Genomic DNA, 27,232 nt, shown 5'->3' with positions numbered 1-27,232 from the left:
CTTTTCACATTGACTGCGATGGCCCTTGTTTGACTCGATGACGGGCCATGATTTGGGATCGGGCAAAGATGGACTATGCAGGCCCAGTAAAAGATGTCTCGACCGCTTCGGGTATTGGCCCAGCTGACTATTGGATCGAAATTGGAGGCTTGCGTGTGTGTGTATATGGCACCCAAGGTTTGCGCGTCCTGGGCTCCTAGCCCATACACACAACAAGCTGGGCCACGTACCAGCAACATGTTGTAGTGCCTTCGTATACGATCTCACAGTATATACTTCTCTCCCTGTACGGCCGTACGCAGGAACATGTACAATACGGTGGTACCGATAAGTACTGGCCAGCATTTGCTGTGATATGGCAGAAAAATGTACCGACTGGAATATATATGCGGCGAATATTCCGGCGACAGCGCAGTGCATTGAGTGCCCGATTGGTACGCGCTCGACCGGAGACGAGGGCGGAGCGCGACGCGCCGGCGAGGGGTTTTGTCCCCGCTCGCAACCGGCCAAATAAACGCGCCGCCGTGTCGTCCACACCAATCCCACCCTTTTATCGTCATTTCCTATTCCTACGGCTACGGAGTACGTGCCACACGTGACGCCACGACACGCGACGCCCATGGTCCGTCCGTGGATATACTATGCCGTGCAGTCGTGCACACAGGGTATGGATCGCGTCACTGCCGCCAGGACATGCGTTCGGCCTTCGGCGGCCAGCCGGAGCCGCAGGCTGCATGCATGGGACATGGGTGGCTGCGGAAAGGATTCGTGCGGGTGACGCAGCGCGTCCACATACGTAAGCATCATGACCACCACGAGCGTGCGATCCGTAACCGCGTGTGAATCCTGACGGGACGTAGAAGCGAAATCCGTACTAACCAACGGACGCGCAACTCAAAAAGCGCGGGGCCCGGAGCTCGTCGGCTCGCTGACCCCGCGGGCCCAGCCGAGCCGGGGGGCCACCACCTAGCCACGCTTCGCCAGGGCCGCGGTTTTCTCATCCCCCGCGCGTCCTCCCTGCTCCGTCCGTGGCAACGGAAGGCCCCTACAACTGCGGCCGCCGCTGCAACCGCATGCACGGCACGATCCTTTCCCTTCTTCTTTCTCAAATTCTCCTCCGATGCCGCGGTGACGCGTGGTGCGTGCGCGCGCGCCTTTCCCCCTGCCCCCGTCCTCTCCCTCTCTCTCTCTTGATCGGTTCCAGTTAACACTCGCAGCCCTCCAGTGGGCACGCCGGGACGGGCGCGCTTTCTCGCTGCCGCGCCAAAGCAGGAAACCAAGCAACGGCCAGGAAGGAGTCACGCGCGAGGCGAAAAGCGGGCGGGGGTTAGGAGAAGCGTGGGTTAATGCTCCCGTAGTCGCGTAGCGAGCGAGCGATCTGAGAGAGGTAGAGGCCGGGCGGAAGAGGAGAAGTCGGGGGATCCGATGGCGGGCAACGAGTGGATCAATGGGTACCTGGAGGCGATCCTCGACAGCCGCACCTCGGCGGGGGGAGGAGGCGGAGGCGGCGGGGACCCCAGGTCGCCGGTGGCGGGGGCGTCGCCGACGAAGGCGGCGAGCCCCCGCGGCCCGCACATGAACTTCAACCCCTCGCACTACTTCGTCGAGGAGGTGGTCAAGGGCGTCGACGAGAGCGACCTCCACCGGACGTGGATCAAGGTCGTCGCCACACGCAACGCCCGCGAGCGCAGCACCAGGCTCGAGAACATGTGCTGGCGGATCTGGCACCTCGCGCGCAAGAAGAAACAGGTCAGGATTTCGCATCGCCTCTTTCTCGGTTAATCTCTCGCTGCTTGTTTTGTTTTGTTTTGTTCATATAATCTCGTTCGTCTCTGAATTTGTGTTTTGTTTAATCTCTGTTTCCTTTCTTCTTTCTCGTGCCCCTTCTGTGATTTGCTTCCCGTTAGTTGGCGGCCGTACGGAACCGCCCGCTCCTTGATTTTTGTTTTTTAGTGTTTTCTGTTTGCTGGACGAAGATGCGTGATTAATGAAGCGCACACTGCATGAGCGATCCTTGATTTTTAATGTTTTCTGTTTGCTGGCCGGAGATGCATGATTAATGAAAAGCAAAACTGCACAGCGAATAGAATATCTGATAAATATTCTAATCGTTCGCTTTATGAACTTGTTTTTCAGCCTGTTCGCTTGTTGGTTTCAGCCAGCCCAAACCAGCCAGCCAACAGTGTTTTTCTCTCACAATAAACCAGCACCAGTCAGTCCAAATCAGCCTAGAAACCAACCGGCGAACAGGGCGTTTGATTGATGTTTAAGCCTGATGATGAAGTGATGATAGATCAGCTATGCATGGTTGGTTGTGGTGCTTTCAGAATTCAGAACCGCACACTTAACTGAGATGTCACATCTAATGATCTAAGGGTCTGTTTGGATTGTGGGAAAAAATTCATGCTCCTGCGTTTTTCCTGTAAAATTGAACTGATTCATGTAAAATTCCTGCGAGATTCCTGTGAAATTCCTACCTTCCGAACATGCCCTAAAAAGAAACTTTAGTTGATCTGCAGTGTTTCGCTGTTGTGCATATAAAGGTATCTCATTCAATCATTCTAGCATGTACTTTACCACCCGTTCACCCGTCAAGGCAGACACGGTATACTCACGGTTTGTTTGCTTTCCTTCACCTTTTTTTTAATAGAACACCTTTTCTGAATAGAACACTGAACTGGACCTGGTAGGATTCACGGTTTTTTCTGTGACAAAAGAGAATTGCGCATGTTCGTGCTGAGATTCTCCCTTTGCTGATGCTTCTGAATTTTGTTATGAGCAGCTGGAGCTGGAGGGCATCCAGAGAATCTCTGCACGCAGGAAGGAACAGGAGCAGGTGCGCCGTGAGGCGACTGAGGACCTGGCCGAGGATCTGTCAGAAGGTGAGAAGGGGGACACCCTCGGCGAGCTTGCGCCGGTTGAGACGGCCAAGAAGAAGTTCCAGAGGAACTTCTCTGACCTTACCGTCTGGTCTGACGACAATAAGGAGAAGAAGCTTTACATTGTGCTCATCAGGTCTACCCATTTGCACATTGTGTTCGTTCTATTCCTATGTAGTGCTAAATTGCTAATAAAGAATATATATCTGGTAATGAAATGTCTCTTCTTTGCTCTTTGCACATCTTAGGAAGTAGAAAAATTGGTATATCTTCTTTCTTCAAAAATTGTATAGTTTTTTTTAAGACAAATAAAAAATTTGTATAGTTAAATCTCTGGAGTTTCACAAGCTGTTCCTTTGTTGACTGCAGTGTGCATGGTCTAGTTCGTGGCGAAAACATGGAACTAGGTTGTGATTCTGACACCGGTGGCCAGGTAAACACCATTGGTCATTTGTTAATTATTTGGGAGAAGTTCGTTATGCCGAATCAAGTTTTCTTTTTTTTTTTGAGAACTTGCGACGGGGCGCAAGCTTTTTCCTAATCAAGTTTTCATGATTGAGTGCGACTGATCTTTGAATCTCACAGGTGAAATATGTTGTCGAACTTGCAAGAGCGATGTCAATGATGCCTGGAGTGTACAGGGTGGACCTCTTCACTCGTCAAGTGTCATCTCCTGACGTGGACTGGAGTTATGGTGAGCCAACGGAGATGTTATGCTCCGGTTCCAATGATGGAGAGGGGATGGGTGAGAGTGCCGGAGCCTACATTGTGCGCATACCGTGTGGGCCACGGGACAAATACCTCAAGAAGGAAGCACTGTGGCCTTACCTCCAAGAGTTTGTCGATGGAGCTCTGGCGCATATCCTTAACATGTCCAAGGCTTTGGGAGAGCAGGTTGGAAATGGGAGGCCAGTACTGCCTTATGTGATACATGGACACTATGCCGATGCTGGGGATGTTGCTGTTCTCCTTTCCGGTGCGCTGAATGTGCCCATGGTGCTCACTGGTCACTCACTTGGGAGGAACAAGCTAGAGCAACTGCTGAAGCAAGGGCGCATGTCCAAGGAGGAGATAGATTCAACCTACAAGATCATGAGGCGTATAGAGGGTGAGGAGCTGGCCCTGGATGCGTCAGAGCTTGTTATCACGAGCACAAGGCAGGAGATTGATGAACAGTGGGGATTGTACGATGGATTTGACGTCAAGCTTGAGAAAGTGTTGAGGGCCCGGGCGAGGCGTGGGGTTAGCTGCCATGGTCGTTTCATGCCTAGGATGGTGGTAAGTATTCAAATCTCTGTTGTCGATACCAAGTAGTAAGTACTGTTCAACACCTGAATCGTGAAGTTAAAAAAAATTGTCATCCATTTGATCTATATCTGTGTTGATTAGAGAACTTTGTTGGCAGGTGATTCCTCCAGGAATGGACTTCAGCAATGTTGTGGTCCCTGAAGACATTGATGGGGATGGTGACAACAAAGATGATATCATTGGTTTGGAGGGTGCCTCACCCAAGTCAATGCCCCCAATTTGGGCTGAGGTTGGTGCTTGATCCCAAATTCCTTTGCAGACCTACAACGACTGCCTTCACAGGTATCACAAGTCTTAAGGTCGCTGCATGACAACTTTGTCACAGGTGATGCGGTTCCTAACCAACCCTCACAAGCCGATGATCCTCGCGTTGTCAAGGCCAGACCCGAAGAAGAACATCACTACCCTCGTCAAAGCATTTGGAGAGTGCCGCCCACTCAGGGAACTTGCAAACCTTGTAAGAAACAGTTAATCTGAAGTATACTCATAAATTTCATCGTTGTAAATGTTTTGTAATTTGTATGGTCGAATAACTAGTGCTATCATGATCACAATGCAGGAATATTTGTTCTTTTCTCTAACAGACCTATATGCAAATTTCTGATTCTGAACATCATTCATGTAATGGAATTTTCCTCTGTTTCAGACTCTGATCATGGGGAACAGAGATGACATCGACGATATGTCTGCTGGGAATGCCAGTGTCCTCACCACAGTTCTGAAGCTGATTGACAAGTATGATCTGTATGGAAGTGTGGCGTTCCCTAAGCATCACAATCAGGCTGATGTCCCGGAGATCTACCGCCTCGCGGCCAAAATGAAGGTTTGCTGCTTACCACGACCCTTCATTGAGCTTTGACAACTCACACTCAACCATAACTGATTGCTCCCTGCAGGGCGTCTTCATCAACCCTGCTCTCGTTGAGCCGTTCGGTCTCACCCTGATAGAGGTCAGCTTCTTCTTCAGTTCTCTACCTCAGCTATAGCCTTTTTAAAAACTACATTATCAGCTATAGCCTTTTCAAAAATCACATTAAATTTCACTATGAAAAATGTGTGGTTTTCAGGCTGCGGCACACGGACTTCCAATAGTCGCTACCAAGAATGGTGGTCCAGTCGACATTACAACTGTGAGAAACCATATTTTGAACATTCAATGTGTGAGAAACCCACTGCAATTCACTTGTGAAAACAGTGGATAATTGTGTGCGTGCATCATACTGGCAGGCACTGAACAATGGACTGCTCGTTGACCCACACGACCAGAATGCCATCGCTGATGCACTGCTGAAGCTTGTAGCAGACAAGAACCTGTGGCAGGAATGCCGGAGAAACGGGCTGCGCAACATCCACCTCTACTCATGGCCGGAGCACTGCAGCACTTACCTCACCAGGGTGGCTGGGTGCCGGTTAAGGAACCCAAGGTGGCTGAAGGACACACCGGCAGATGCCGGAGCTGATGAGGAGGAGTTCCTGGAGGATTCCATGGACGCTCAGGACCTGTCACTTCGTCTGTCCATCGACGGTGAGAAGAGCTCGCTGAACACTAACGACCCACTGTCGTCGGACCCGCAGGATCAGGTGCAGAAGATCATGAACAAGATCAAGCAGTCGTCAGCGCTTCCGCCGTCCATGTCCTCGGGCGGAGACGGTGCCAAGAATGCAGCCGAGGCCACAGGCGGCACCGTGAACAAGTACCCACTCCTGCGCCGGCGCCGACGCCTGTTCGTCATAGCTGTGGACTGCTACCAAGACGATGGCCGTGCTAGCAAGAAGATGCTGCAGGTGATCCAGGAAGTTTTCAGAGCAGTCCGGTCGGACTCCCAGATGTCCAAGATCTCAGGGTTCGCGCTGTCGACTGCCATGCCGTTGTCCGAGACACTCCAGCTTCTGCAGCTCGGCAAGATCCAAGCGACCGACTTCGATGCCCTCATCTGTAGCAGTGGCAGCGAGGTGTACTATCCTGGCACGGTGAACTGCATCGACGCTGAAGGAAAGCTGCGCCCAGATCAGGACTATCTGATGCACATCAGCCACCGCTGGTCCCATGACGGCGCGAGGCAGACCATAGCAAAGCTCATGGCCAGTCAGGACGGTTCAGACGACGCTGTCGAGCTGGACGTGGCGTCCAGTAATGCACACTGCTTCGCGTTCCTCATCAAAGATCCTAAAAAGGTTAGTAAATTCTTTAATTTATACTTAATGCGTATCCTAATGCCTACTTATAACCGGTTGCTGTATGAATCTGAATTCTATTTGTCTGTTTAGGTGAAAACGGTCGATGAGATGAGGGAGAGGCTGAGGATGCGTGGTCTCCGGTGCCACATCATATACTGCAGGAACGCCACAAGACTTCAGGTTGTCCCTCTGCTAGCATCAAGGTCACAGGCACTCAGGTAAGAACATACTACAGAATCTAGCTTGAAGCTCTCGTGGAATTTTTCTGACAACAAATGCTATAATTAACCTTCCTGCCAATCTGTAACAAACAAACAAAATTCAATTTCAGGTACCTTTTCGTGCGCTGGGGCCTATCTGTGGGGAACATGTATCTGATCACTGGGGAACATGGCGACACCGATCTAGAGGAGATGCTACCTGGGTTACACAAGACTCTGATCGTCCGGGGTGTCACCGAGAAGGGTTCGGAAGCGCTGCTGAGGAGCCCAGGAAGCTACAAGAGGGACGACGTCGTCCCGTCTGAGACCCCCTTGGCTGCGTACACGACTGGTGAGCTGAAGGCCGATGAGATCATGCGGGCTCTGAAGCAGGTCTCCAAGACTTCCAGTGGCATGTGAATTTGCTGCTGGGAAGGCTGATTCTCTAACATATATCCTTGTTGTTCATAACTCAAAAGGCAGACTCATTTTGTCCTTTTCTTCACTGCTAGATAAATAAATTGTGAACACTACCACGGGTGTATATATTGCAGTGACAAATAACTAGGACACTGCTAATTCTACTGGTGGCTCACGACTGTGAACAGTGATTAATAATATACTACGACTGTCTTGTGAGATATAGCCCGAGCATACAAGATTGTATGCTGTGTATTTCTCATGTAGTTTCAGCTAGGTTTACTTTTTTTTTAAACCCTGTAGTTTACTTGTTAGCAGTAAAACTCAGGTTTCAATTTTGGTGTTTGAATTTTTTCGGTTATCCCCGAGATTCATGAAACTTTGTCAATTTTTTTTTGAAAGATCTGGCTCTAGCCGGCTTTGATTAATAATAAGACAGAAGCAACAACAGTTTACATGCGCGAGGAGCGCTCCCTATAGCAGCCTAGGCTGTGTAAGGTTCTAGCCGGCTTTGTCAATTTTGTTTAGGACATCAGCAAAATGTATGATTTCTAAATATCTATAAACGACACATATATTGAGTAGAAGAATATGTGACATAAACAATATTAGAAAATTATTAAAGCTATATATTTATAATAAAGCACGTGCATTAGTGTAATACGAAGCTTTGGATTTATCTTTCAACCACCCTCGAAATTACCAAAAAATGCGAAATTGCACAAAAATTTTGAACTCCCTTTGGCACCCCTTTTCCCTTTTTATTTCAGTCCTAGAACTAGAATGTACGGGACAAACCTTTGCTAAACCCTTAGCAAGTCATGTGAGTTGATTTTCTTTATCAAAGAAAGGATAAAGTATAATCAGTTGTGCCAAAGTGACTGATTGGAGAGTGCATCGCCGAAAAACATGATTGTTCCTTTCCTTTCAAAGGTACCATGCGATCAGGATGACCAAAGGTCGCCGAGATTATGCTGAAATCATGAAAACCATATCGGCTTTTGATATGTCATATGCAATTGGTCCATCGATTCCATGATGCACATGCGTGGCAAGTTCGTGAGTCATGAGCACCGCAACGGACATTTTCATCTTTTTTTTTGTGAGAAGCTGGTCACAACATTGTCTAATAAAAATTGCTCGAAAGCTTTTTTGCGTCCTTTCCAAAATAAAGAAGCTGATCACAAGTGGAAACAAATAATCACAAGATTGCTGTCAGCATCACAGTATAAAACTATAAAATGGCATAGGCAGCAGACCTAAAATCAGTAGCACATTGGTGTCATTGATGTTTCACAGCTTGTTTGGAAGGTTTGAGAGACTGATGGATGTTGGTATGATGTTGCGGCTACCAGTGACTACAATGAACATGAGTAATATTGCAATGAATATGGCGTTGTTTTAATTAGGGGGAGATGATCCAAACTTAAATTTACAACATGGCGAAGAACTAAATAATTTGTGAGAAACTTGGTAGTGGTTTTATTGAGAAATGAAGCTCATCAAGATGGAATCGAATGCTACCTTAATGGTCTTGGCAAAAAGTTGTACAACCATGGATATGAGTGAGGAAAAAAGAAAGAGGAGAAAAGGAAAAACAATGGTTTCAATTCAAGGATTTTTTTGATGGTATGAATGTAGTGCTGGTGCATGGAGTGAGCAAAGTTACAATCAAACAAATGACAAAACTATTTGAAAGATATCCAAGTAAAAAAGAAACACAAATAATGTTACAATGAAAAAAAAAAACTAGCTACCCATACTATTTGCATGGGCTAAAACTAGCTACCATGCTATTTGCGTGGTATACTGGTAGTACACGAAGTTACTATAGCCTTATTAATCTCTTTTCCCATTCTTAAAATAAAGCAGAACACGCATTGGTCTTCTGAAAGTAGTGGCATGTCAATGTATATATGATTGCTCCACAAAGAAAAACAAAAGTCAGTGTCCTGGTATCTTACTGATTTCTGACAATATAGTTATACAGATGTGGAAATGCAATTTTGAAGTTCAGACAATACAATTGCGATAATAAATTCCAGAAGCAAAGAAACTAAATAAAAGGGTCTAAAAACCCACCCAAGCATGCAATGCAAATACTAGTAGTTCTGAATGTGAGATTCTCCAAACCGTTCGTTTCAGAGTTCCAAGAATAAGCTCGCCGGTCCGGAACAACAGGACCCTTCAAAGCTCAAACCAAATTTAGCAGGCAACGCACAACATTGGCCTTCTCTTGAGCGACACCGCTGCAGAACGGACGCTGCCCCTGAAACCTCTCCCCTCCACCTCTCTGGCGCCCCCTCCCCCGCTATAAAGCCTCCAAGAACATCCACCATCTCCACCATAACAAAGCCACGATCCATCCGAATAAACCGCAGACTCCCAATCCTGCCAAATCCGAGCTCGCGTCCGCAGAGGTCCATGGCGTCCAAGTCCGGCGAGCTGCGCATGACGCTGCTGGGCGTGGCCCTGCTGGGGCTGCTGCTGCTGAGCCAGCACGCGGCGCCCGTCGACGCCACCGAGAGCGCCGCCCCCGGCATGAAAATGACTAGCTTCAGCTTCAACAGCAACAACAAAAACTACAACGCCGGCGGCCGCACTCTCAGCAGCTTCAGCATGAACGCCGGCGACAGCGAGAAGAAGACCCGCGGCAAGGGCGTCTGATCGCCCCACACCCATGCCTGCCGGCCACATGCCTCGCCTCTCACCACGCAGCGTTACCGTACTACTATATCTACATGCGACCGTGGGACAACGTCGGCCGGAGCTCGATCGGCGTAGTTGCCGCGCGGCTGTCAAAGTCCCTTGTTTCTTTCTTGATTTGTGCTTGTGTTGGGTTCGGTGTTTTTCTTTCTTTTGATTAATCTTGTTTTCAAATGCATGTACGCATGTGACGGCACCAGTTGGTCTTGTGTGTAAGTCTATTATTAAGAATAGACTAGCAAGGCGACTCATGCTAACTTCTATTCTTGGATTCCAGTCTCTAGTAGGGTCCGTTTGGTTTGCGCCTGTTATGTTGTACTCTTACTAACTTCTTTCTTTTTTTCGCGATCGTGTCGAGGCACGTATTTTATTAAGCAGAAGATAGTTTTGCTACAACGAAGAGCTGCCACGGTAATCAAGGTTACCGAAGCCCTCCCCCACCGAACTCGCACGTGATTGTGATTACACAAATCTAATTTCGCGACTACTGCCTGAGCCAAATCAAAGAAGCGCCATTAGCGCCCTCAGCTGTTTATAACCAGCCAGGCACCAAGCATCGACCTCCTCCTGGATCATCACCCCCACCTGCGCAGCCGGAGTTGATACACCGTTGAAGGTCCTCGCGCAGCCGGAGTTGATACACCGTTGAAGGTCCTCGCGTTGCACTCCGTCTAGATCATCCATCCAATGAGGAAGAAGAGGGAGTCGAAACCTCTGCGGACCGGCTTTGGGACCATCTTCCTGCTTTGCAGCCACCACAGAATTGCCTGTTCGACCCGAACCACCACAATATCCTAGAGATGCAATCTCCTAATCCATGAATCCCAGACCTCACGACTGAAGGAGCAGCCAAGCAAGATGTCGCGTCGTGCGCGGCCATTAAGCCTCCGCACGTTCCAGACGAAACAGCTAGCTAACGACGACATAAAGAACAGCTTTGCAACGAAGGTAGAGTGTGGACACTGGAGACTAAGCCTCAACAGTGACAAGGCCAGCCATGTCAAGCCCCATGGTTTCCGGATCAAATTCCCCGGAGAAAAGGATCTGCAGCGCCTGCTGTTTCCTTGCACACATGTTTCCCTGGAATGTTTCCTTGAGCTTCCTCTGGATCTCTGAGTCGACAGCAGCAGCATCGACGTGCACCCCTAGCTTCTTCAGGAGCACGGACTGTGCCTGCTTGGTGGAGTTTGCCGCCCGTGGTTTGGCGGCAATTCTGCCGCTGCACCTTATGGAGTGGATGGATGCTGGCGTCCTGGATCGACGTAGCCTCGGCGCATTTTTTTTATTTTTAACATTTTTTTTAAAACTGACACTGTTTTTTTTTCTTCAAAATTAACACTTTTGGATGTGCCTGTTTGCACGATGCGTCTAATTCACGCTGTCGCGCCATGCATGGCGGCGCGACAGGGGGCAGTCAACGGTTGCGGCGACCGCTGACGTGCCACCCGTCACGACGGCGGCGGGCCTGTCGCGCCACGCATCACGCTGCCGCACCACGCATCACGGCGTGGCAGACCCCTTGTTCCCTCTCCCAGTGTCTCCGTCCTTAGACGAGAAAACGCGCCGCCGCGACTCCCGCCCGCCACGCCCGACGCGCCCCGCCTGGCGCTCCCGCCCGCCGCGACCCCGGCCGCCGCGACCCCCGCCGTGTGCCCATCCTCCCTCATTCCATCTCCATCTTCCCCTGTCTCGTTGCCTCCCTTACTGCCGCCGCCGCCCCTCCATCTCCCCACTGCCGCATGTCGCCCGTCCTCGTCGCCGCCCCTTCATCTCTCCGCATTGTCTCGAGCCATGAAGGACATTGCTACGCTGCCCATCGTCGTCCTCCAGAAGGGGGGATTGCCGCTGGCCGGCCGGCCATTGCTGTCGCCCTCCAGAAGTAGGCCGCTGCCGGCCAGCCATTGCCGCCGGCGGCCATCTCCTTTCCATTGGTGAATTGTGGTGACCTATAATCTTTGTCGAGGTAATGCTCTTCTACATCTCTGTCAATTTTTTTTTTGCTAGGGTTAGGATTCAAATTTAGTTTGACTAGATAGAGATTTATATAATTAGTTAGCAAAGATATTTAGTGAAGTTAGTAAATATAAGTTATGTATAGTTTTGTAGTTAGCTAGATATGTATAGTTAGTAAAGTTACTTAGTATAGTAAGTATATAAATTAATATTAGTGTGTTTAGTGTAGTGAGTTGTAACTCCCTCGGTGTTACACCGTAAATCATTTACCAAAATATGTCATGAGTATTATGTTTATGTGTTAATGCATATGATAAAGTGTGTAGATCAATTTCTGTAACTCAAAACGATCAACTAAAATACGAAACGAAAGTTGATTCGATAGTCATGTTATATCACTTAGGGTTTAAAACCAATTTTTATTAAGCAAAAATACTATAAAACATGTATGTGATATTTAAATAAAGTTTGAAGTATAAACTTTGTAGATGACAATGAAATACTTGCGGTTGAAAAATGATATTACTAGCTAATATTTTCACTAGCTTAGAAATCACAAATGGAAATCAAATTCAGCTCAAAAACTTAGAATTTTTAAAGTCTGCTAATAGTTAGACACTGCTATATTTAGCAATTTATTGTGAGAGATTGGGTTAAGGAGTGGTGTAGTGTTATAGCTCGATTTGGTAGTCTCACGTGCCATCTTGAGCATGGTAAAGACGGTTTAGGTCCTAAAGCAATCGTTTGGTCGTGTTGAACGCTTTAAAATTCATGCGTGTCACTGTCTCGGGTTGGTTGGCGCCGAGTGCACGGTCACCACGCGGCCTTCTCACGCCGTGCACATGGCCGCGTCCCACGTGGTCAACCGTGCCACCGCGCTTGGCCGGTCGAGCCGCCTGGGCTTGGTCGAGGCCGGCCGCAGCGAGCCGCTGGCCCCGCGCCCTGCTGCTTTGCCTCACGCTGCCGTCTTGGGTGCTGCCGTGGCGGCGCTGTGCTGCCGTCGCGTCCGCACTGCCGACACTACTCACGTCACGACACTATTGCTGCTGTCGCATCGTCGTTGCGTCCACGCTGATCCGCTGCACCTCTGCGCTGTTGCCGGTCCTATGCGTGTCGCCTCTACCGCGCGCATGTGGGCGAGCCACCGTCGCCATGCCATTTATGTCACTGCGGAGCACGGGCCACACCGGTCAGATGCGGGCATGCGTTGTCCATAGCATCGGTGCGTGGGTCTCCTGATCCTGCTGCTCATGTCCCGCCAAGGCAAGGCCGAGCCGAGCCCACCTACCTCGCCGCCTCTCTTTCTTTCTTCTCTCTCAGCTTTCTGTCGCCATCGTGTCGTGTCATGGTGAAGCCAGAGAGCGAGCACCTCTCATCAATTCCTCGTGCCCGCATCTCTCCCTTCACACCCTCTCTCTAGTCGACCCTACCCTGCCTTGATTCGCGTCATGCCGAGCTCTAATTTTGGAGCTTTGCCTGCCGCCGTGCTGTTAAGGCCCATCACCGCCCATGCCGTGGCCAGCCTCCACCACTTCACCCTGCGGTAATTCCTTTGCACCACTAGCTCACCTTGGCTCCCTCTTTGTCGTACGTATGCTAGTCGTAGCTCTAGTGCCGCCTCCTCACCATTGATGCGGCCATGCCTTTGTGGTCCGCCGTTCATCTCGCAGCGCGCACGTGGCCAGCCTCGCTCGGGTCATCTCCGGCCGAGCCAGCTTCTCGTTAAGGTTGCTGGTGAGTTGTCGTTGCTCACCCATTACCCCTACCGACTTGTTGTTGTTGCGGCTCACCTGAACGTTGTCGCTATTGCTATAGGGTGCCCACCGTATGGAGAGGTCCTTCTACGGTGTCTCGGCTCATGCAACCACCGCCCATCGTCTCGCCTCAAACCCTAAGTGAGCATCGGCCTCATAGATAGGTCAACGTGGGTCCTGTGTGGCCGGTGCAAGCGTCAGTGCCACCGCTCGCCGCGCCAGCGTGCACGGGATGGTCGAGGGCCTTGCCATTGTAAAGAGGAGAAGATCCGAGGGTTCCGTTGCAAAGTTACTAAATATAGAAATAGTATATGTAGTGTCCGCGCTATTTTCTGATAATGCTAGGGCGTTTTTGCTAATGTGCCAGCGCGCGTGGGATCTCCCCGTCTCGGGCCACCTCGTGCTGCAGGCCGGCCTCGCGTGGGCCGCGCCTGTGGGCCGCCACGCGCTAGCGCTTGCGTTGCGCCGCGTTGGGACGAAAGCAGCTTAGCTTTTTCGTGGAGAATAGAAATAGCTTTTCATTTTAATTCTGAACTAAACTTTGGTAATTAATATAAAATCATGTAGGTATCCAAAAATTGTGAAACCAATTTTGTTAAGTTCGTAAAATTGTTTTCTATCTGTTAGTGTATTTAGTTCATATATATACTTGTCGATACCAGGAGCTGTTAAATCATTTGAGAGTGCTTAATATTATTAGGTTAAATATTGTTGGATTTTTTGTGGTAAAATGGTGATAGCTTTAGCTTTGAAAATTTTACAGTGGCTTCTTGGTATTATTATGTTCTCACTGTAATTTTTGTAGCTTTAGAATAGACTAAACATAAGAGTAGTTAAATGCTCTTTGTTTCAAATATACATTAAACCATTAGTAGAAATAAAGATATATCCTTTAATTGTAAAGCTAGGTGTTTGTTAGTTGAACCCAACACTTTACTTGGTAATGATGATAGTTAGCTTACTACCTTAGTCATTAGAGCTAGCTTAGTGGCTTAGTGGATGTATTCTTATTTTAAGAGTTGTTGTTGCCAAAATACTAAGTATTGCATCATCATCGCATGCATGTAGAGAACGAATTGGTGGAGATCGGGACCATCAGAGACCATGAGTTTGAGGAGGTGATCGAGGAGTATGAGGAGGAGATCCTCATGCAGGAGGAGGTCCCGGAGCCGCCACTGACTGACTATGCTGACACCACGCTTGCCCAAGGCAAGCCTCGGTGTATAACCCTTGTTTTGAATAATCACTAGATATATATATGTGATGTGTATTTATGTTACAGGCTTATTGTTGAAACTACATGCATATATATACCTACCTATGAGTCCTACTAGCTTAGGTCACATAGCTACTATGCTTAGGTTTTTGGTAGCGTGAGTAACCTGCCGTTACTTGCAATAGATGATTATTGATATTACTCACATGATAAAATGGTGAAAGGAAATGGAGTTCGGGCAGGGATATGGTACGGGTATTGGTGGGTGTAAGAGGTTGTGTCCCACAGCCAATGGGGTATAGCTTGATTACACTATTTTCCCTATCCGTGTCGGTTAAGGACCGACCGTTGCATTGGATTTTAGTCAGGTCATAGACTTATTATCCCAAGCACATACTTGCTTATTGTAGTGGGAAGGCTCATTGCTCTCTTGTCGTGGGTTCTGGCTCTTTTCGGACCGATTGATTGGAGGTGGGGATGGTAAAGGTCGAAGCACCACAGAGTCCGGGACTCAGGTGTGGGGGCTTAGAATCTAAGTTTGGACGGGGACCTAGACTCCTTGATAGGAGAGTGATGAGTTGGTCCTGCTTGTGCCTAGGGTATAAGTGGGGTGTGTGTTTCAGGATACCCAGTTGGGCTACATTGATTCATGAATCACCGTGTAATACGGTATGACTTGTCTACGATCTAGCACCGTAGTAATAATTGGAAGATGAAAGATGGTGAAATAGATCTGAGTGCTCAACTCTTGCTTGAAAGTAGAACATGTGCTTACATAGAATGGTTAGCTAATGAACTAATCATGACTGCTAATAAAATACACACATAAGGATTCACTACTAGTAATGTTTTTTGCAAAAAAGAAATCTAGCAAACTATAAAGCCTATCATATCCGTTAGAGTTAGGAAATTATTCTCACTAGTCGGGTAAGTCTTGCGAGTACATTGTGCACTCAGGGTTTATTTACCTCTATTGCAGGTGCAGCTTGAGGAATAGCTGTTGTGTGGAGGATTATTCTGGTGGGCACAGATAGATCCTTGTATCTTATCGTTAGATGTTTATTCCGCTATTTAAATTCCGCACTCTGAACTTGGTATTGTAATAATATATTTCTGAGAACTCTTGTTGTATGAAATGGACTAAGTAATGTAAACTCATTCTCATTATTGGATTTTAGAGGAAAAACATGGATTATTCGAGTTCTCCCTTGGGGTGTGCTCGATGAAACCGTCCGATGTAACTCATTTTTAGGGTGCTTAGTGTCTGGTGGAAGACGAGCGCCTCTAGAAGCGTGCTATTTTAGGCAGTTGTACCACAGGTGGTATCGGAGCCAATAATGAATCTACGAGTTTCATAATTCTTTTAAAAAACCTAAAATTTGACCAACAAAAGTTTACAAAAAGTAGGATGCGATAAAATAATGTAGATAAGTATAAGCCCTAGTAATATGGTCTATCTAGGATAGTGTCACTAGTTTTATCTAATCAATTTTCTATAGGTACACTAACTTACGCTGCGTAAGAATCGTTTAGCGTACGTAAAGTGAGTGTGCGTTGTGCCAATTTTTTTGCGAATACCGCTATATTTCAGCTTGAGTGAATGGGTAGGCCGATGCATGCATCATGAAAAGAGAATCTTGCTTAAACTAAACTTTCCCCCACACGTATAATTTGGATTTGTGAATTGATTTGATAACCTAAAAGAATGCTTTAATAAAAGCCTTATCATTTCTCTAAGTCTCTTGTTCCTAATCTAGAGGGTTGTCCCAAATGGTTGGTTCCTATCTATTTATAGATGAACCTAAGGTCTAGTCATGGGAGCACCAATGCTGGGATAGGCCGTGGTCTTGGTGAAGGCCAAGGTGAAAGTGGTCGTGGCAATGAGAATGACAACGAGGAGAGCCATGAGGCCCCACTTCTGGCTCCTCCTCTGCCACCACCACCTCCGATGACCCATGCAGAAATGATGGCGGAAATGTTAGTTGCTCAGCATGAGTCAGCCCATGCCTTGGAGATGCTTGCCCATGCCATTGGTGGCTTCGCCCGTGGGGGCCATGGAGGCAATGGCGGGAACAGGGGTGGTGCCCGTGGTCCTAAGGAGCCCTATTCTTACCAGGATTTCTTAAAGACTCACCCACCCACATTCACACCGACTCCTGAGCCTCTAGATGCAGAGCATTAGCTTTGTATTCTGGAGCAGAAGTTTTTGCTACTCACTATAACTAAAGAACAGAAGGTGCGCTTTGCAGCACATTAGCTGTTGGGTTCTGCCAGTTCATGGTGTTACACGTTCAATGCCATGCAGCTGATGGACCATCGTGTGACTTGGCAGGAGTTTACCGCTACTTTTAGAGAGTACTACATTCCTGCTGGTGTGCTAAATAGGAAGTTGATGAAGTTCCTAGACCTGAAGCAAGGAAGCTTGTCTGTGATGTATTATGTGAACAAGTTCAATCATCTGGCATAGTATGCTAGGACCCACATCGATTCTGATGAGAAGAAGAGGGACCATTTCTATCACAGCCTCTCTTGCAGTCTATAGAAGGAGCTGTACACAGGGAACTACTAGACTTTTGGTGTTATGATGAATGCTGCTATTGCCATGGAAGGACTTCAGCGTGACTCTCAGGATGAGTGGAAGAGCAAGCAGGTGATCACTAGATCTTCTAGTCACCCCTAGGCTCAGAAGGTGTAGGTTGTCAGGTGGGTGCCCTATCAGTCTTCGGATGGGCACCCATTCTATCAGCCTTAGCAGACCTACCAGGCACCTCCCACTCAGTACCATCCACCTACTCTGTAGGTGCAACAACAGTCTTAGGGACAGTAGGTTTTGCCTTGTCTAGGGTAGGGGAATAAGCCAGGTGCCTGTTTCAAGTGTGGCAAGGAAGGTCATTATGCTAGGGAGTGCCCACAGAACCAGCCTGCATAGTCTTCCCAGCCTTCAGCTAACTCCCATCTGGTCAAGAGGACGATTATCAAGAAGAAGGTGCCCATAAGCCGCTCTGGATAAGTCAACTTCATTAAGGCTGAGGAGATTTTGTAGAATGAACCTATGATGGCTGATATGTTTACCATTGATTCCCACCTAGCATATGTGTTGTTTGATTCTAGTGCATCACATTCATTCATGAGCATGGGGTTTGCACATAGGCATAATATATCTCTTATGGCTATTTCTATTGCCTATAGAATCAGTACTCCAGGTGCGTAGTTGTGCATTAATACTCAAATGGACACAGTCGGATTAGTGCTAGCTACTCACACTTACCACCTCTAGTTCATGGTGCTACCTAGGCAAGGCATAAATGCAATTCTGGGCATGAACTGGTTGTGAGTTTATGGGGTAGTCTTGAACCTTAAGCGGAGAGTTGTTGAGTTATGGCTTCCTTCTTCCGAGGATATGATGTCTCTTATTATGCCCTTAGATCCACCTTACCAGTTGTTGCTCATGTTGAAACTTCTCCTAATCTTGTCTCTATTCCATGGTCTGTGAATTTCCGGATGTCTTTCCTGCAGATCTACCTGGGTTGCCACCAGAAAGGAACGTGGAGTTTACTATTGAGTTAGAACCTAGCACTGCTCCTATTTCACGACATCCTTACCGCATGGCTCCTAAAGAACTAGCAGAAATGAAGAAGCAGTTAGAGAAATTATTTGAGAAGGGCTTTATCTATCCTAGTTCTTCACCATGGGGTTGTCTAGCTATTTTTGTGAAGAAGAAGGATGGTACTTTGTGGATGTGTATAGATTATCGCCCTCTCAATGCGGTAACCATTAAGAACAAGTATCCTTTACCTCGTATTGATACTTTGTTCGATTAGTTGGCTGGTGCCAAGGTGTTTTTAAAAATTGATCTTCATTCTGGGTATCATCAAATCAAGATCCAGCCACAAGATATATCAAAGACAACTTTCTCTACTAGGTATGGGATGTATGAGTACCTAGTCATGTCTTTTGGTCTCACCAATGCTCCTACATTCTTCATGTATCTCATGAATTCAGTCTTCATGCCAGAGTTGGGCAAGTTTGTAGTGGTGTTCATTGATGACATTTTGATATACTCCAAGAACAATGAAGAGCATGCATAGCATCTTCGGATAGTACTGACTTGATTAAAGGAACACAAGTTGTATGTCAAATTCAGCAAGTGCGAGTTTTAGTTAGATTGAGTGTAGTTTTTGGGATATGTTCTGACACCTAAAGGTATCTCCATGGACCCAAGCAAGGTCCAAGATGTGTTAAATTGAAAGCCCCAAAGTCAGTGCATCAGATTCATCAGTTTCTTGGTCTTGCTGGTTACTATCGGCGTTTCATTCCTGACTTCTCCAAAATAGCCTAACCAATGACCAAGTTGCTTCAGAAAGATGTCAAGTTTGTATAGAGTCTGGCTTGTGAAGAAGCTTTCGAAGTCCTAAAGAAGTTTCTTACCTCTGCTCCTATTCTTGCCCAACCAGATATTGACAAGCCATTTAATGTGTATTGTGATGCCCTAAGGACTGGACTGGGATACGTGCTTATGTAGGATGGGCGTGTGATAGCTTATGCTTCATGGCAGCTGAAAAAACACGAGGTGAATTATCCCACCCACGATTTAGAGCTGGCTGTTGTGGTGTACGCTCTAAAAATTTGGAGGCATTATTTGTTGGGAAATAAAGTGCATATTTTATGGATCACAAGAGCCTCAAATATATTTTCACTCAATTTGAGTTGAATATGAGGCAACAGAGATGGCTGGAGCTAATCAAGGATTACAATTTGGAGGTTCATTACCATCCTGGAAAAGCTAATGTGGTAACTGATGCTTTGAGCTAGAAGTTGTATCAAGTTGAAGAAGCACCTTTGTCTCTCAACCATGCTGAGGTGCTAGCTCATATTGCTCTAGTCTCATATTTACTTGAGCAACTTATTATAGAGCAAAGGCAAGATGTTTCAGAAATCCCACATATCAAGGAGTTAGTTACCGAAGGGCGTGGTCCATATTTTAGTATTGATGATCAAGGTGTAGTGAGGTTCAAAAATAGATTGGTTGTTCCATCAAGTGAGGAGCTTAGAAGAATTTTTTTTGATGAAGCTCACAACTCCAAGTTGTCCATCCATCCAGGAAGTAACAAGATGTACCATGATTTGCGCCACTTGTATTGGTGGCCAAATATGAAGCAGGATATCACCAAGTATGTTGCAGAATGTGACACTTATGGAAGAGTTAAGGCAGACCATATGTGTATGCCTAAATTTTTATAGCCCTTGCCTATCCCTATTTGGAAATGGGAGGATATTTCCATGCACTTTGTTGTGGGTTTGCCCCGCACGGCAAAGGGGTATGACTCTATTTGGGTCATTGTGGATCATCTTACTAAGTCCACTCATTTTCTTCCGGTGGATACCAGGTATTCCACCAAGAAGTATGCCAAGTTGTATTTTGACTAAATTATGACCCTACATGGAGTTCTTCTTACTATCGTCTCTGATAGAGGATCAGTCTTTATCTCTTATTTCTAGAAGCAACTTTAGCAATGTCTTGGTACTAGTCTCCTCAGAAGTTCAGCTTATCATCCGCAAACTGTCGGTCAGGCAGAAAGAGTCAATCAGGTACTTGAGGATATGTTGAGAGCTTGTGTCATCTCTTTTCTTGAAAAGTGGGATGAATGCTTGACTCTAGCTGAGTTTTCTTATAACAATAGCTATCAAGAAAGTATTCGTATGGCACCTTTTGAGGCCCTATATGGCAAGAAATGTAGAACACCTCTTAACTAGGTTGAGGTGGGTGATCATGGATATTTTGGGCCTGATTTTATCAAAGAAGCTCAAGAGCTAGTATTATTCAGAGCCATTTGAAGGCGACTCAAAGCCATCAGAAAACTTATGTGGGCAAGCGAAGAAGGCTCTTGCAATTTGAAGTTGGTGATCACGTGTATCTCAAGGTATCTCCCATAAGAGGGGTGCATCGCTTTGGTGTCTGGGGAAAGCTAGCCCCTCGCTATGTTGGACCTTATAAGATTTTTGACCTAGTGTGGTTTTGTTGCCTATCGTATCCAGCTCCTGGATATTTTGTCAGTAGTGCATACTATCTTCCATGTTTCCCAGTTAAAGAAATGTTTGTGGGTCCTCGATGAAGCTATGGAAATTGAAGGACTTCCCCTCCAACCCGACTTATCTTATATAGAGCATCCTGTCAAGATCTTAGATGAAAAAAGAAAGAGTGACTAGAAACAATGTGATGAAGTTTTATAAAGTTCAGTGGCAAAATCACTCTGAGGATGAAGCAACATGGGAGCAAGAAAGTTATATCTTGAAGCATTATCCCCACCTTCTTTCTAGTTCACCGAGGTAATTATTTAAATCAGAATTTATTTCTTATGTCTTTTCCTACACTAGGCACATGAAATCTCGGGACAAGATTTTGTTTAAGGGGGGTAGATTTGTAACACCCTCAGTGTTACACCATAAATCATTTACTTAAACATGTCATGAGTATCATGTTTATGTGTTAATGCATGTGATAAAAGTGTGTAGATCAATTTCTATAACTCAAAATGATCAACTAAAATGCAAAACGAAAGTTGATTCGACAGTCATGTTATATCACTTAGGGTTTAAAACTAATTTTTATTAAGCAAAAATATTATAGAACATATATGTGATACGTAAATAAAGTTTGAAGTACAAACTTTGTAGATGACAATGAAATACTTGCGGTTCAAAAATGATATTACTAGCTAATATTTCCACTAGCTTAGAAATCACAAATGCAAATCAAATTCAGCTCAAAAACTTAGAAATTTTCAAGTCTGCCAATAGTTAGACATTGCTATGTTTAGCAATTTATTGTGAGAGATTGGGTTAAGGAGTGGTGTAGTGTTATAGCTCAATTTGGTAGTCCCATGTGCCATCTTGAATATGGTGAAGACAGTTGAGGTCCTAAAGCAATCGTTTAGTCGTGTTGAACACTTTAAAATTCGTGCGTGTCACTGTCTCAGGTTGGTTGGCGCCGGGTGCGCGGTCACCACGCGGCCTTCTCATGCCGCACACATGGCTGCGTCCAACACGGTCAATCGTGCCATCGTGCTTGGCCGGTCGAGCCGCCTAGGCTTGGTCGAGGCTGGCCATAGCGAGCTGCTGGCCCCGCGCCCTGCTGCTCTGCCTCACGCTGCCGTCGCGGCCGCACTACCGACACTACTCGCATCACAACAATGTCGCTGCCATCGCATCATCATCACATCCATGCTGATTCGCTGCACCTCTGCGTTGTTGCCGGTACTGTGCGTGTTGCCTCTGCCGCGCGCACGTGGGCTAGCCGTCGTCGCCGTGCCATTTATGGCACTACGGTGCACGGGCCATGCCGGTCGGATATGGGCCCACATTGTCCTAATCTCGTCGCTTGCGTCCTGCCAAAGCAAGGCCGAGCTGATCCCACCTGCCTCGCCATCTCTCTCTTTCTCTCTTCTCTCTCTGCTTTCCACTACCGTCGTGTCATGTCATGGTGAAGCCAGAGAGCGAGCACCTCTCATCAATTCCTTGTGCTCACATCTCCGCCTTCACGCCCCCTCTCCAGCTGACCCCACCCTACCTTGACTCGCATCACGCCGAGCTCCAATTTTGGAGCTTTGCCCGCCACCGTGCCGTTAAGGCCTGTCACCGCCCGCGCCGTGGCCAGCCTCCGCCACTTCACCCACGCTATTTCCTTTGCACCACTAGCTTGCCTTGGATCCTTATTCATCATGCGCATGCTAGTAGTAGCTCTAATGCCGCCTCCTCGCCGCTAACGCGACCATGCCTTTGCGGTCCACCATTCACCTCATAGCACGCACGTGGCTAGCCTCGCTCGGGTTGTCTCCGGCCGAGCCGACTTCTTGGTAAGGTCGTTGGTGAGTTGTTGTTACTCAACTATTACCCCTACCACCTTGTTGTGGTTGCGGCTCACCTGAACGCCATCGCCATTGCCACAGGGTGGCCACTGTCATGGATAGGTCCTTCTATGGCGTCCCGGCTCGTGCAACCGCTGCCCATCGTCTCGCATCAAACCCTAGGTGAGCGTCAGCCTTGTAGATAGGTCAGCGTGGGTCCTATGTGGCCGGTGCAAGCGCCAGTGCCACCGCTCGCCATGCCAGCGCTCGCCATGCCAGCGCACGCAGGGATTGTTGAGGGCCTTGCCGTTGTAAAGAGGAGAAGATCCGAGGGTTCTGTTGCAAAGCCGCTGACTATAGAAATAGTACGTGTAGTGTTCGCGCTATTTTCTGATAACGCGAGGGCATTTTTGCTAATGTGCCAGCACATGCGAGATCTCCCCACCGCGGGCCGCCTCGCACTGCTAGCTGGCCTCACGTGGGCCGTGCCTATGGGTCGACGCGCTCGTGCGCACTCGTGTTGCGCCGCATGGGCCGAAAGCGGTTTAGCTTTTTCGTGGAGAATAGAAATAGCTTTTTATTTTAATTATGAGCTAAACTTTGGTAATTAATATAAAATCATGTAGGTATCCAAAAATTGTGAAACCAATTTTGTTAAGTTCCTAAAATTATTCTCTATCTATTAGTGTATTTAGTTCATCTATATACTTGTCGATACCAAGAGCTATTAAATCATTTGAGAGTGCTTAATATTATTAGATTAAATATTTTAGGATTTTTTGTGGCAAAACAATGATTGCTTTAGCTTTGAAAATTTTACATTGGCTTCATGTTATTATTATGTTTTCACTGTAATTTTTGTAGCTTTAGAGTAGGATAAACATAAGAGTAGTTAAATGTTCTTTGTTTCAAATATACATTAAACCATTAGTAGAAATAAAGATATATATCCTTTAATTGTAAAGCTAGGTGTTTGTTAGTTGAACCCAACACTTTGCTGGGTAATGATGATAGTTAGCTTACTGCCTTAGTCATTAGAGCTAGCTTAGTGGCTTGGTGGATGTATTCTTATTTTAAGAGTTGCTGTTGCCAAAATACTAAGTATTGCATCATCATCGCATGCATATAGAGAACGAGTTGATAGAGATCATGGCTATCAGAGACCATGAGTTCAAGGAGGTGATCGAGAAGTATGAGGAGGAGATCCTCATGTAGGAGGAGGTCCTAGAGCCACCACCGACTGACTGAGCTGACACCGCGCCTGCCCAAGGCAAGCCCCGGTGCATAACCCTTATTTTGAATAATTACTGGATATATATATGTGATGTGCATTTATGTTATATGCTTATTATTGAAACTACATGCATAGGTATACCTACCTATGAGTCCTACTAGCTTAGGTCGCATAGCTGCTATGCTTAGGTTTTTTGTAGCGTGAGTAACCTGTCGCTACTCGTAATAGGTGATTATTGATATTACTCGCATGATAAAATGGTGAAAGAAAATAGAGATCGGGTAGGGATATGGTATGGGTATTGTAACACCCTAAAATTAGCTACTTTCTAAAAAGAGTAAAATAATTTCTGTTAATTGTTTTGTGGTCATAAAAACATAGGTAAAAGAAAATTTGTTTTAAATTAAAATCTAACATAAGGGTAGCAACATGTTTGCGCATACATGCCGTTGCATTGATACTTTTGTGATGAGTGGTTTGGAAAATAAATTCAAATCTCAATCTTCAAAATATTATTTTCAAGCAGTGGTTTAAAAAGAATTTGGAAACTTGCAAAAACAAAAGTTAGATAAGATGCTTTGTTTTCAAAAGACAAAGGCGTGGAAAAGGTTTTAAGACATGTTAGAACGATGCCTCTCCTTCCGGGAATCTTTCCGACCTGTTTTGGGATTAAATTCCTCTTGCTTAGAGCTTTGTCTTTTTCCTCGATCAATCCAAAAGTCTTTTCTGGGAGCAAAAACCACTTTGGTTGTGTTTCTTATTCTTCCATCTATCCCTAGGAATTTTTCTAGTATTTTTGGAGCTCAGAGATATTTTTCGGAGCCAAAAATAGTAATTTCCGATTTTCTATAATTATTTTAATTCCAAAAATCAATTATTTCCTAAAATATCTTCACTTTCCAAAATCTCTAAACCCTGCGTGTATATATATATATATATGCCAGTGTAGCCCTCGACGTGCTGATTCTGAAAGTACAGCCCGTTTCATGAGCCGCCACTCCTATCGCCGCAGATCAAATGCCAAAGTTTGGCATAGCTAGGTTTCTGACAAACTCTTCGGTGAGCTTTTTCGACCAAACTGTCGTGTTCTGGCGTCAACCACCATCACCACAAGGTAGATCTTCTCGTTCTCTACACCATAGTGTCCTTCTTTTCTTGAATCCATCACCAATTGACTGTTTCCCCTTGGTTTTCCTTTTTCCGGTCGTTTTCCGACGAGCTCATCCATGGCCGACACCTTCTTTCTCTCTCCCTCCGGCCGAGGAAGCTTCCCCTGCAGTCGACCATCCACCACCGCAGTCTAGAGCCCAGCATCCAACCCCGAGGCCCCCCCAGTGGCCTCGCTTTTTCCTATGCCCCCTGCGCATCTCGCAGTGGAGGCCGGCACAGGCAGCGCTGTGTGTGGTGCCTGCTCAGGCCTCGCCCTACGCGAGCCTAGCTTGGCGCCTGTGCCGCGGGCGTGCCACGTCGCCATTAGTAGTGACTGACCGGTCGCCCCTCCTTGCTAGCTGAGCCTCCTCCCTCCCCATGCAAGCCGGCAACAGCAGACAACCATGGTCATGTCGAGATGAAGAAGAACAGAGAGGTAGAAGATGCAACTATTTACCATTTTGCCATCCAGTTGTTAATCTCTGTCGTTTAATCGTTTTAGCTCCGTTTCAGTTCGTTCCAGTTGCGTTAGATTCATGTCATTGAGATCTACCGTAGTAGAGTTATTAGTTTTCATATCACATGTTTATGAATTTATTTTATTAAAATATTAGAACAGGTGCTTACATAGAATGGTTAGCTAATGAACTAATCATGACTGCTAATAAAATATATACATAAGGATTCACTACTAGTAATGTTTTTTGCAAAAAGGAAACCCAACAAACCATAAAGCCTATCGTATCCTTTGGAGTCGGGAAATTATTCTCACTAGTCAGGTAAGTCTTTGGAGTACATTGTGTACCCAGGCTTTATTTACCTACTCCTCAAGGTGCACCTACAATAGGGGTAGATAAACCCTAAGGACATAATATACTCGCAAGACTTACCCGACTAGTGGGAATAATTTCCCGACTCCAAAGGATATGATAGGCTTTATGGTTTGCTGGGTTTCCTTTTTGCAAAAAACATTACTAGTAGTGAATCCTTATGTATGTATTTTATTAGCAGTCATGATTAATTTATTAGCTAACCATCCTATGTAAGCACATGTTCTACTTTTAAGCAAGAGTTGAGCAATCAGATCCATTTCACCGTCCTTCATCTTCCAGTTCTTACTACGGTGCTAGATCGTAGACAAGTCATACCGTATTACATGGTGATTCGTGAATCAATGTAGCCCAGCTGGGTACCTCAAAACACATGCCCCGCTTGTACCCCAAGCACAAGTAGGACCAACCCACCACTCTCCTATCAAGGGGTCTAGGTCCCTGTTCAAATTTAGACTCCAAGCCCCCACGTCTGAGTCCCGGACTCAGTGTGGCGCTTAGACCTCCACTATCCCTGCCTCCAATCAGTCAGTCTAGAAAGAGCCAAAACCCATGACAAGAGAGCAACAAGCCTTCCTGCTCCCATAAGCAAGTATGTGCTCAGGATAATAAGTCTATGACCTGACTAGAATCTAATGCAACGGCTGGTCCTTAACCGACACGGATAGGGAAAACAGTGTAACCAAGTTATGCCCCATTGGCTACGGGACACAACCTCTTACACCCACTAATCCTGTACCATATCCCAGCCTGGTCTCTATTTCCTTTCACCATTTTATCATGTGAGTAATATCAATAATCACCTATTACGAGTAACGACAGGTTACTCATGCTACCGAAAACCTAAGCATAGCAGCTATGCGACCTAAGCTAGTAGGACTCATAGGTAGGTATATCTATGCATGTAGTTTCAACAATAAGTATGTAATGTAAATGCACATCACATATATATATCCAGTGATTATTCAAAATAAGGATTATGCACTAGGGATTGCCTTGGGCAGGCGTGGTGTCAGCTCAGTCAGTCAGTGGTGGCTTGAAGACCTCCTCCCTCATGAGGATCTCCTCCTCATACTCCTCGATCACCTCCTTGAACTCGTGGTCCTCCTCATATCCGAGTGAGGCTGACCACGTGCACGCTGTGAGGTGAACGACGGACCACAAAGGCACTGCCGCATCAGCAGCGAGGAGGAGGCACTAGAGCTGTGACTACCGTGTGCATGACGAAGAGGGAGCCAATGCGAGCTAGTGGTGCAAAGGAATTAGCATGGGGTGAAGTGGTGGAGGCTGGCCGTGGCACAGGCGGTGATGGGCCTTAACGACATGGTGGCGGGCAAAGCTCCAAAATTGGAGCTTGATGTGACGAGAGTCAAGGCGGGGTGGGGTCAGCTGGTGTGGGGGGTACGACCCAGATACCCATGGCAGACCATATGGGCTATGCCCCTAGGGGTGGCCTAGCCCACAAGATGAAGCCTTGTAGGGCACGACGCTGCTCGGTGTCTCCCGCAAGACACCAGGAAGATATCCTAAAGATATTATGAGATCTGTTAGGATACGTATG

General features: G+C 46.6%; 3 protein-coding genes across 3 annotated transcripts; all 3 read left to right on the top strand.

Annotated features, from left to right (window-relative positions):
• Window positions 1-1,028: 1,028 nt before the first annotated feature.
• On the top strand, window positions 1,029-7,210 carry LOC136451014 (sucrose-phosphate synthase-like). Its single transcript, XM_066451735.1, has 12 exons — window positions 1,029-1,749; window positions 2,783-3,015; window positions 3,249-3,312; window positions 3,465-4,157; window positions 4,285-4,416; window positions 4,513-4,644; window positions 4,834-5,010; window positions 5,084-5,137; window positions 5,255-5,317; window positions 5,415-6,362; window positions 6,456-6,583; window positions 6,697-7,210. The coding sequence occupies exons 1-12, from the start codon at window positions 1,426-1,428 to the stop codon at window positions 6,983-6,985; spliced, it is 3,237 nt and encodes a 1,078-aa protein (XP_066307832.1). The 5' UTR covers window positions 1,029-1,425; the 3' UTR covers window positions 6,986-7,210.
• Window positions 7,211-9,324: 2,114 nt separating this feature from the next.
• Window positions 9,325-9,962, top strand: LOC136453919 (uncharacterized). Its single transcript, XM_066454472.1, has one exon. It carries the CDS (start codon window positions 9,410-9,412, stop codon window positions 9,650-9,652), a length of 243 nt encoding a protein of 80 aa, XP_066310569.1. The 5' UTR covers window positions 9,325-9,409; the 3' UTR covers window positions 9,653-9,962.
• A 4,494-nt stretch (window positions 9,963-14,456) lies between these two features.
• On the top strand, window positions 14,457-23,673 carry LOC136455515 (uncharacterized). Its single transcript, XM_066455512.1, has 3 exons — window positions 14,457-14,607; window positions 18,131-18,340; window positions 23,588-23,673. Exons 1-3 carry the CDS (start codon window positions 14,457-14,459, stop codon window positions 23,671-23,673), a joined length of 447 nt encoding a protein of 148 aa, XP_066311609.1.
• Window positions 23,674-27,232: the final 3,559 nt, after the last annotated feature.

This window comes from Miscanthus floridulus, chromosome 5 (assembly GCF_019320115.1).
Source record: "Miscanthus floridulus cultivar M001 chromosome 5, ASM1932011v1, whole genome shotgun sequence".
NCBI lineage: Eukaryota > Viridiplantae > Streptophyta > Magnoliopsida > Poales > Poaceae > Miscanthus > Miscanthus floridulus.
The sequence above is the reverse complement of the archived record's forward strand: the minus strand, read 5'-3'. Positions and strand labels throughout refer to the sequence as shown.

Coding starts and splice junctions, on each gene's coding strand:
- LOC136451014 (XM_066451735.1), top strand. CDS start 1,426: ATGGCGGGCAACGAGTGGATCAATGGGTACCTGGAGGCGATCCTCGAC. Junction 4,417..4,512: donor TGCCCCCAATTTGGGCTGAG/GTTGGTGCTTGA, acceptor ACTTTGTCACAG/GTGATGCGGTTCCTAACCAA. Junction 6,584..6,696: donor TCAAGGTCACAGGCACTCAG/GTAAGAACATAC, acceptor ATTCAATTTCAG/GTACCTTTTCGTGCGCTGGG.
- LOC136453919 (XM_066454472.1), top strand. CDS start 9,410: ATGGCGTCCAAGTCCGGCGAGCTGCGCATGACGCTGCTGGGCGTGGCC.
- LOC136455515 (XM_066455512.1), top strand. CDS start 14,457: ATGCATGTAGAGAACGAATTGGTGGAGATCGGGACCATCAGAGACCAT. Junction 14,608..18,130: donor TGACACCACGCTTGCCCAAG/GCAAGCCTCGGT, acceptor TCTTTCCTGCAG/ATCTACCTGGGTTGCCACCA. Junction 18,341..23,587: donor TTTTGTGAAGAAGAAGGATG/GTACTTTGTGGA, acceptor GCATGCATATAG/AGAACGAGTTGATAGAGATC.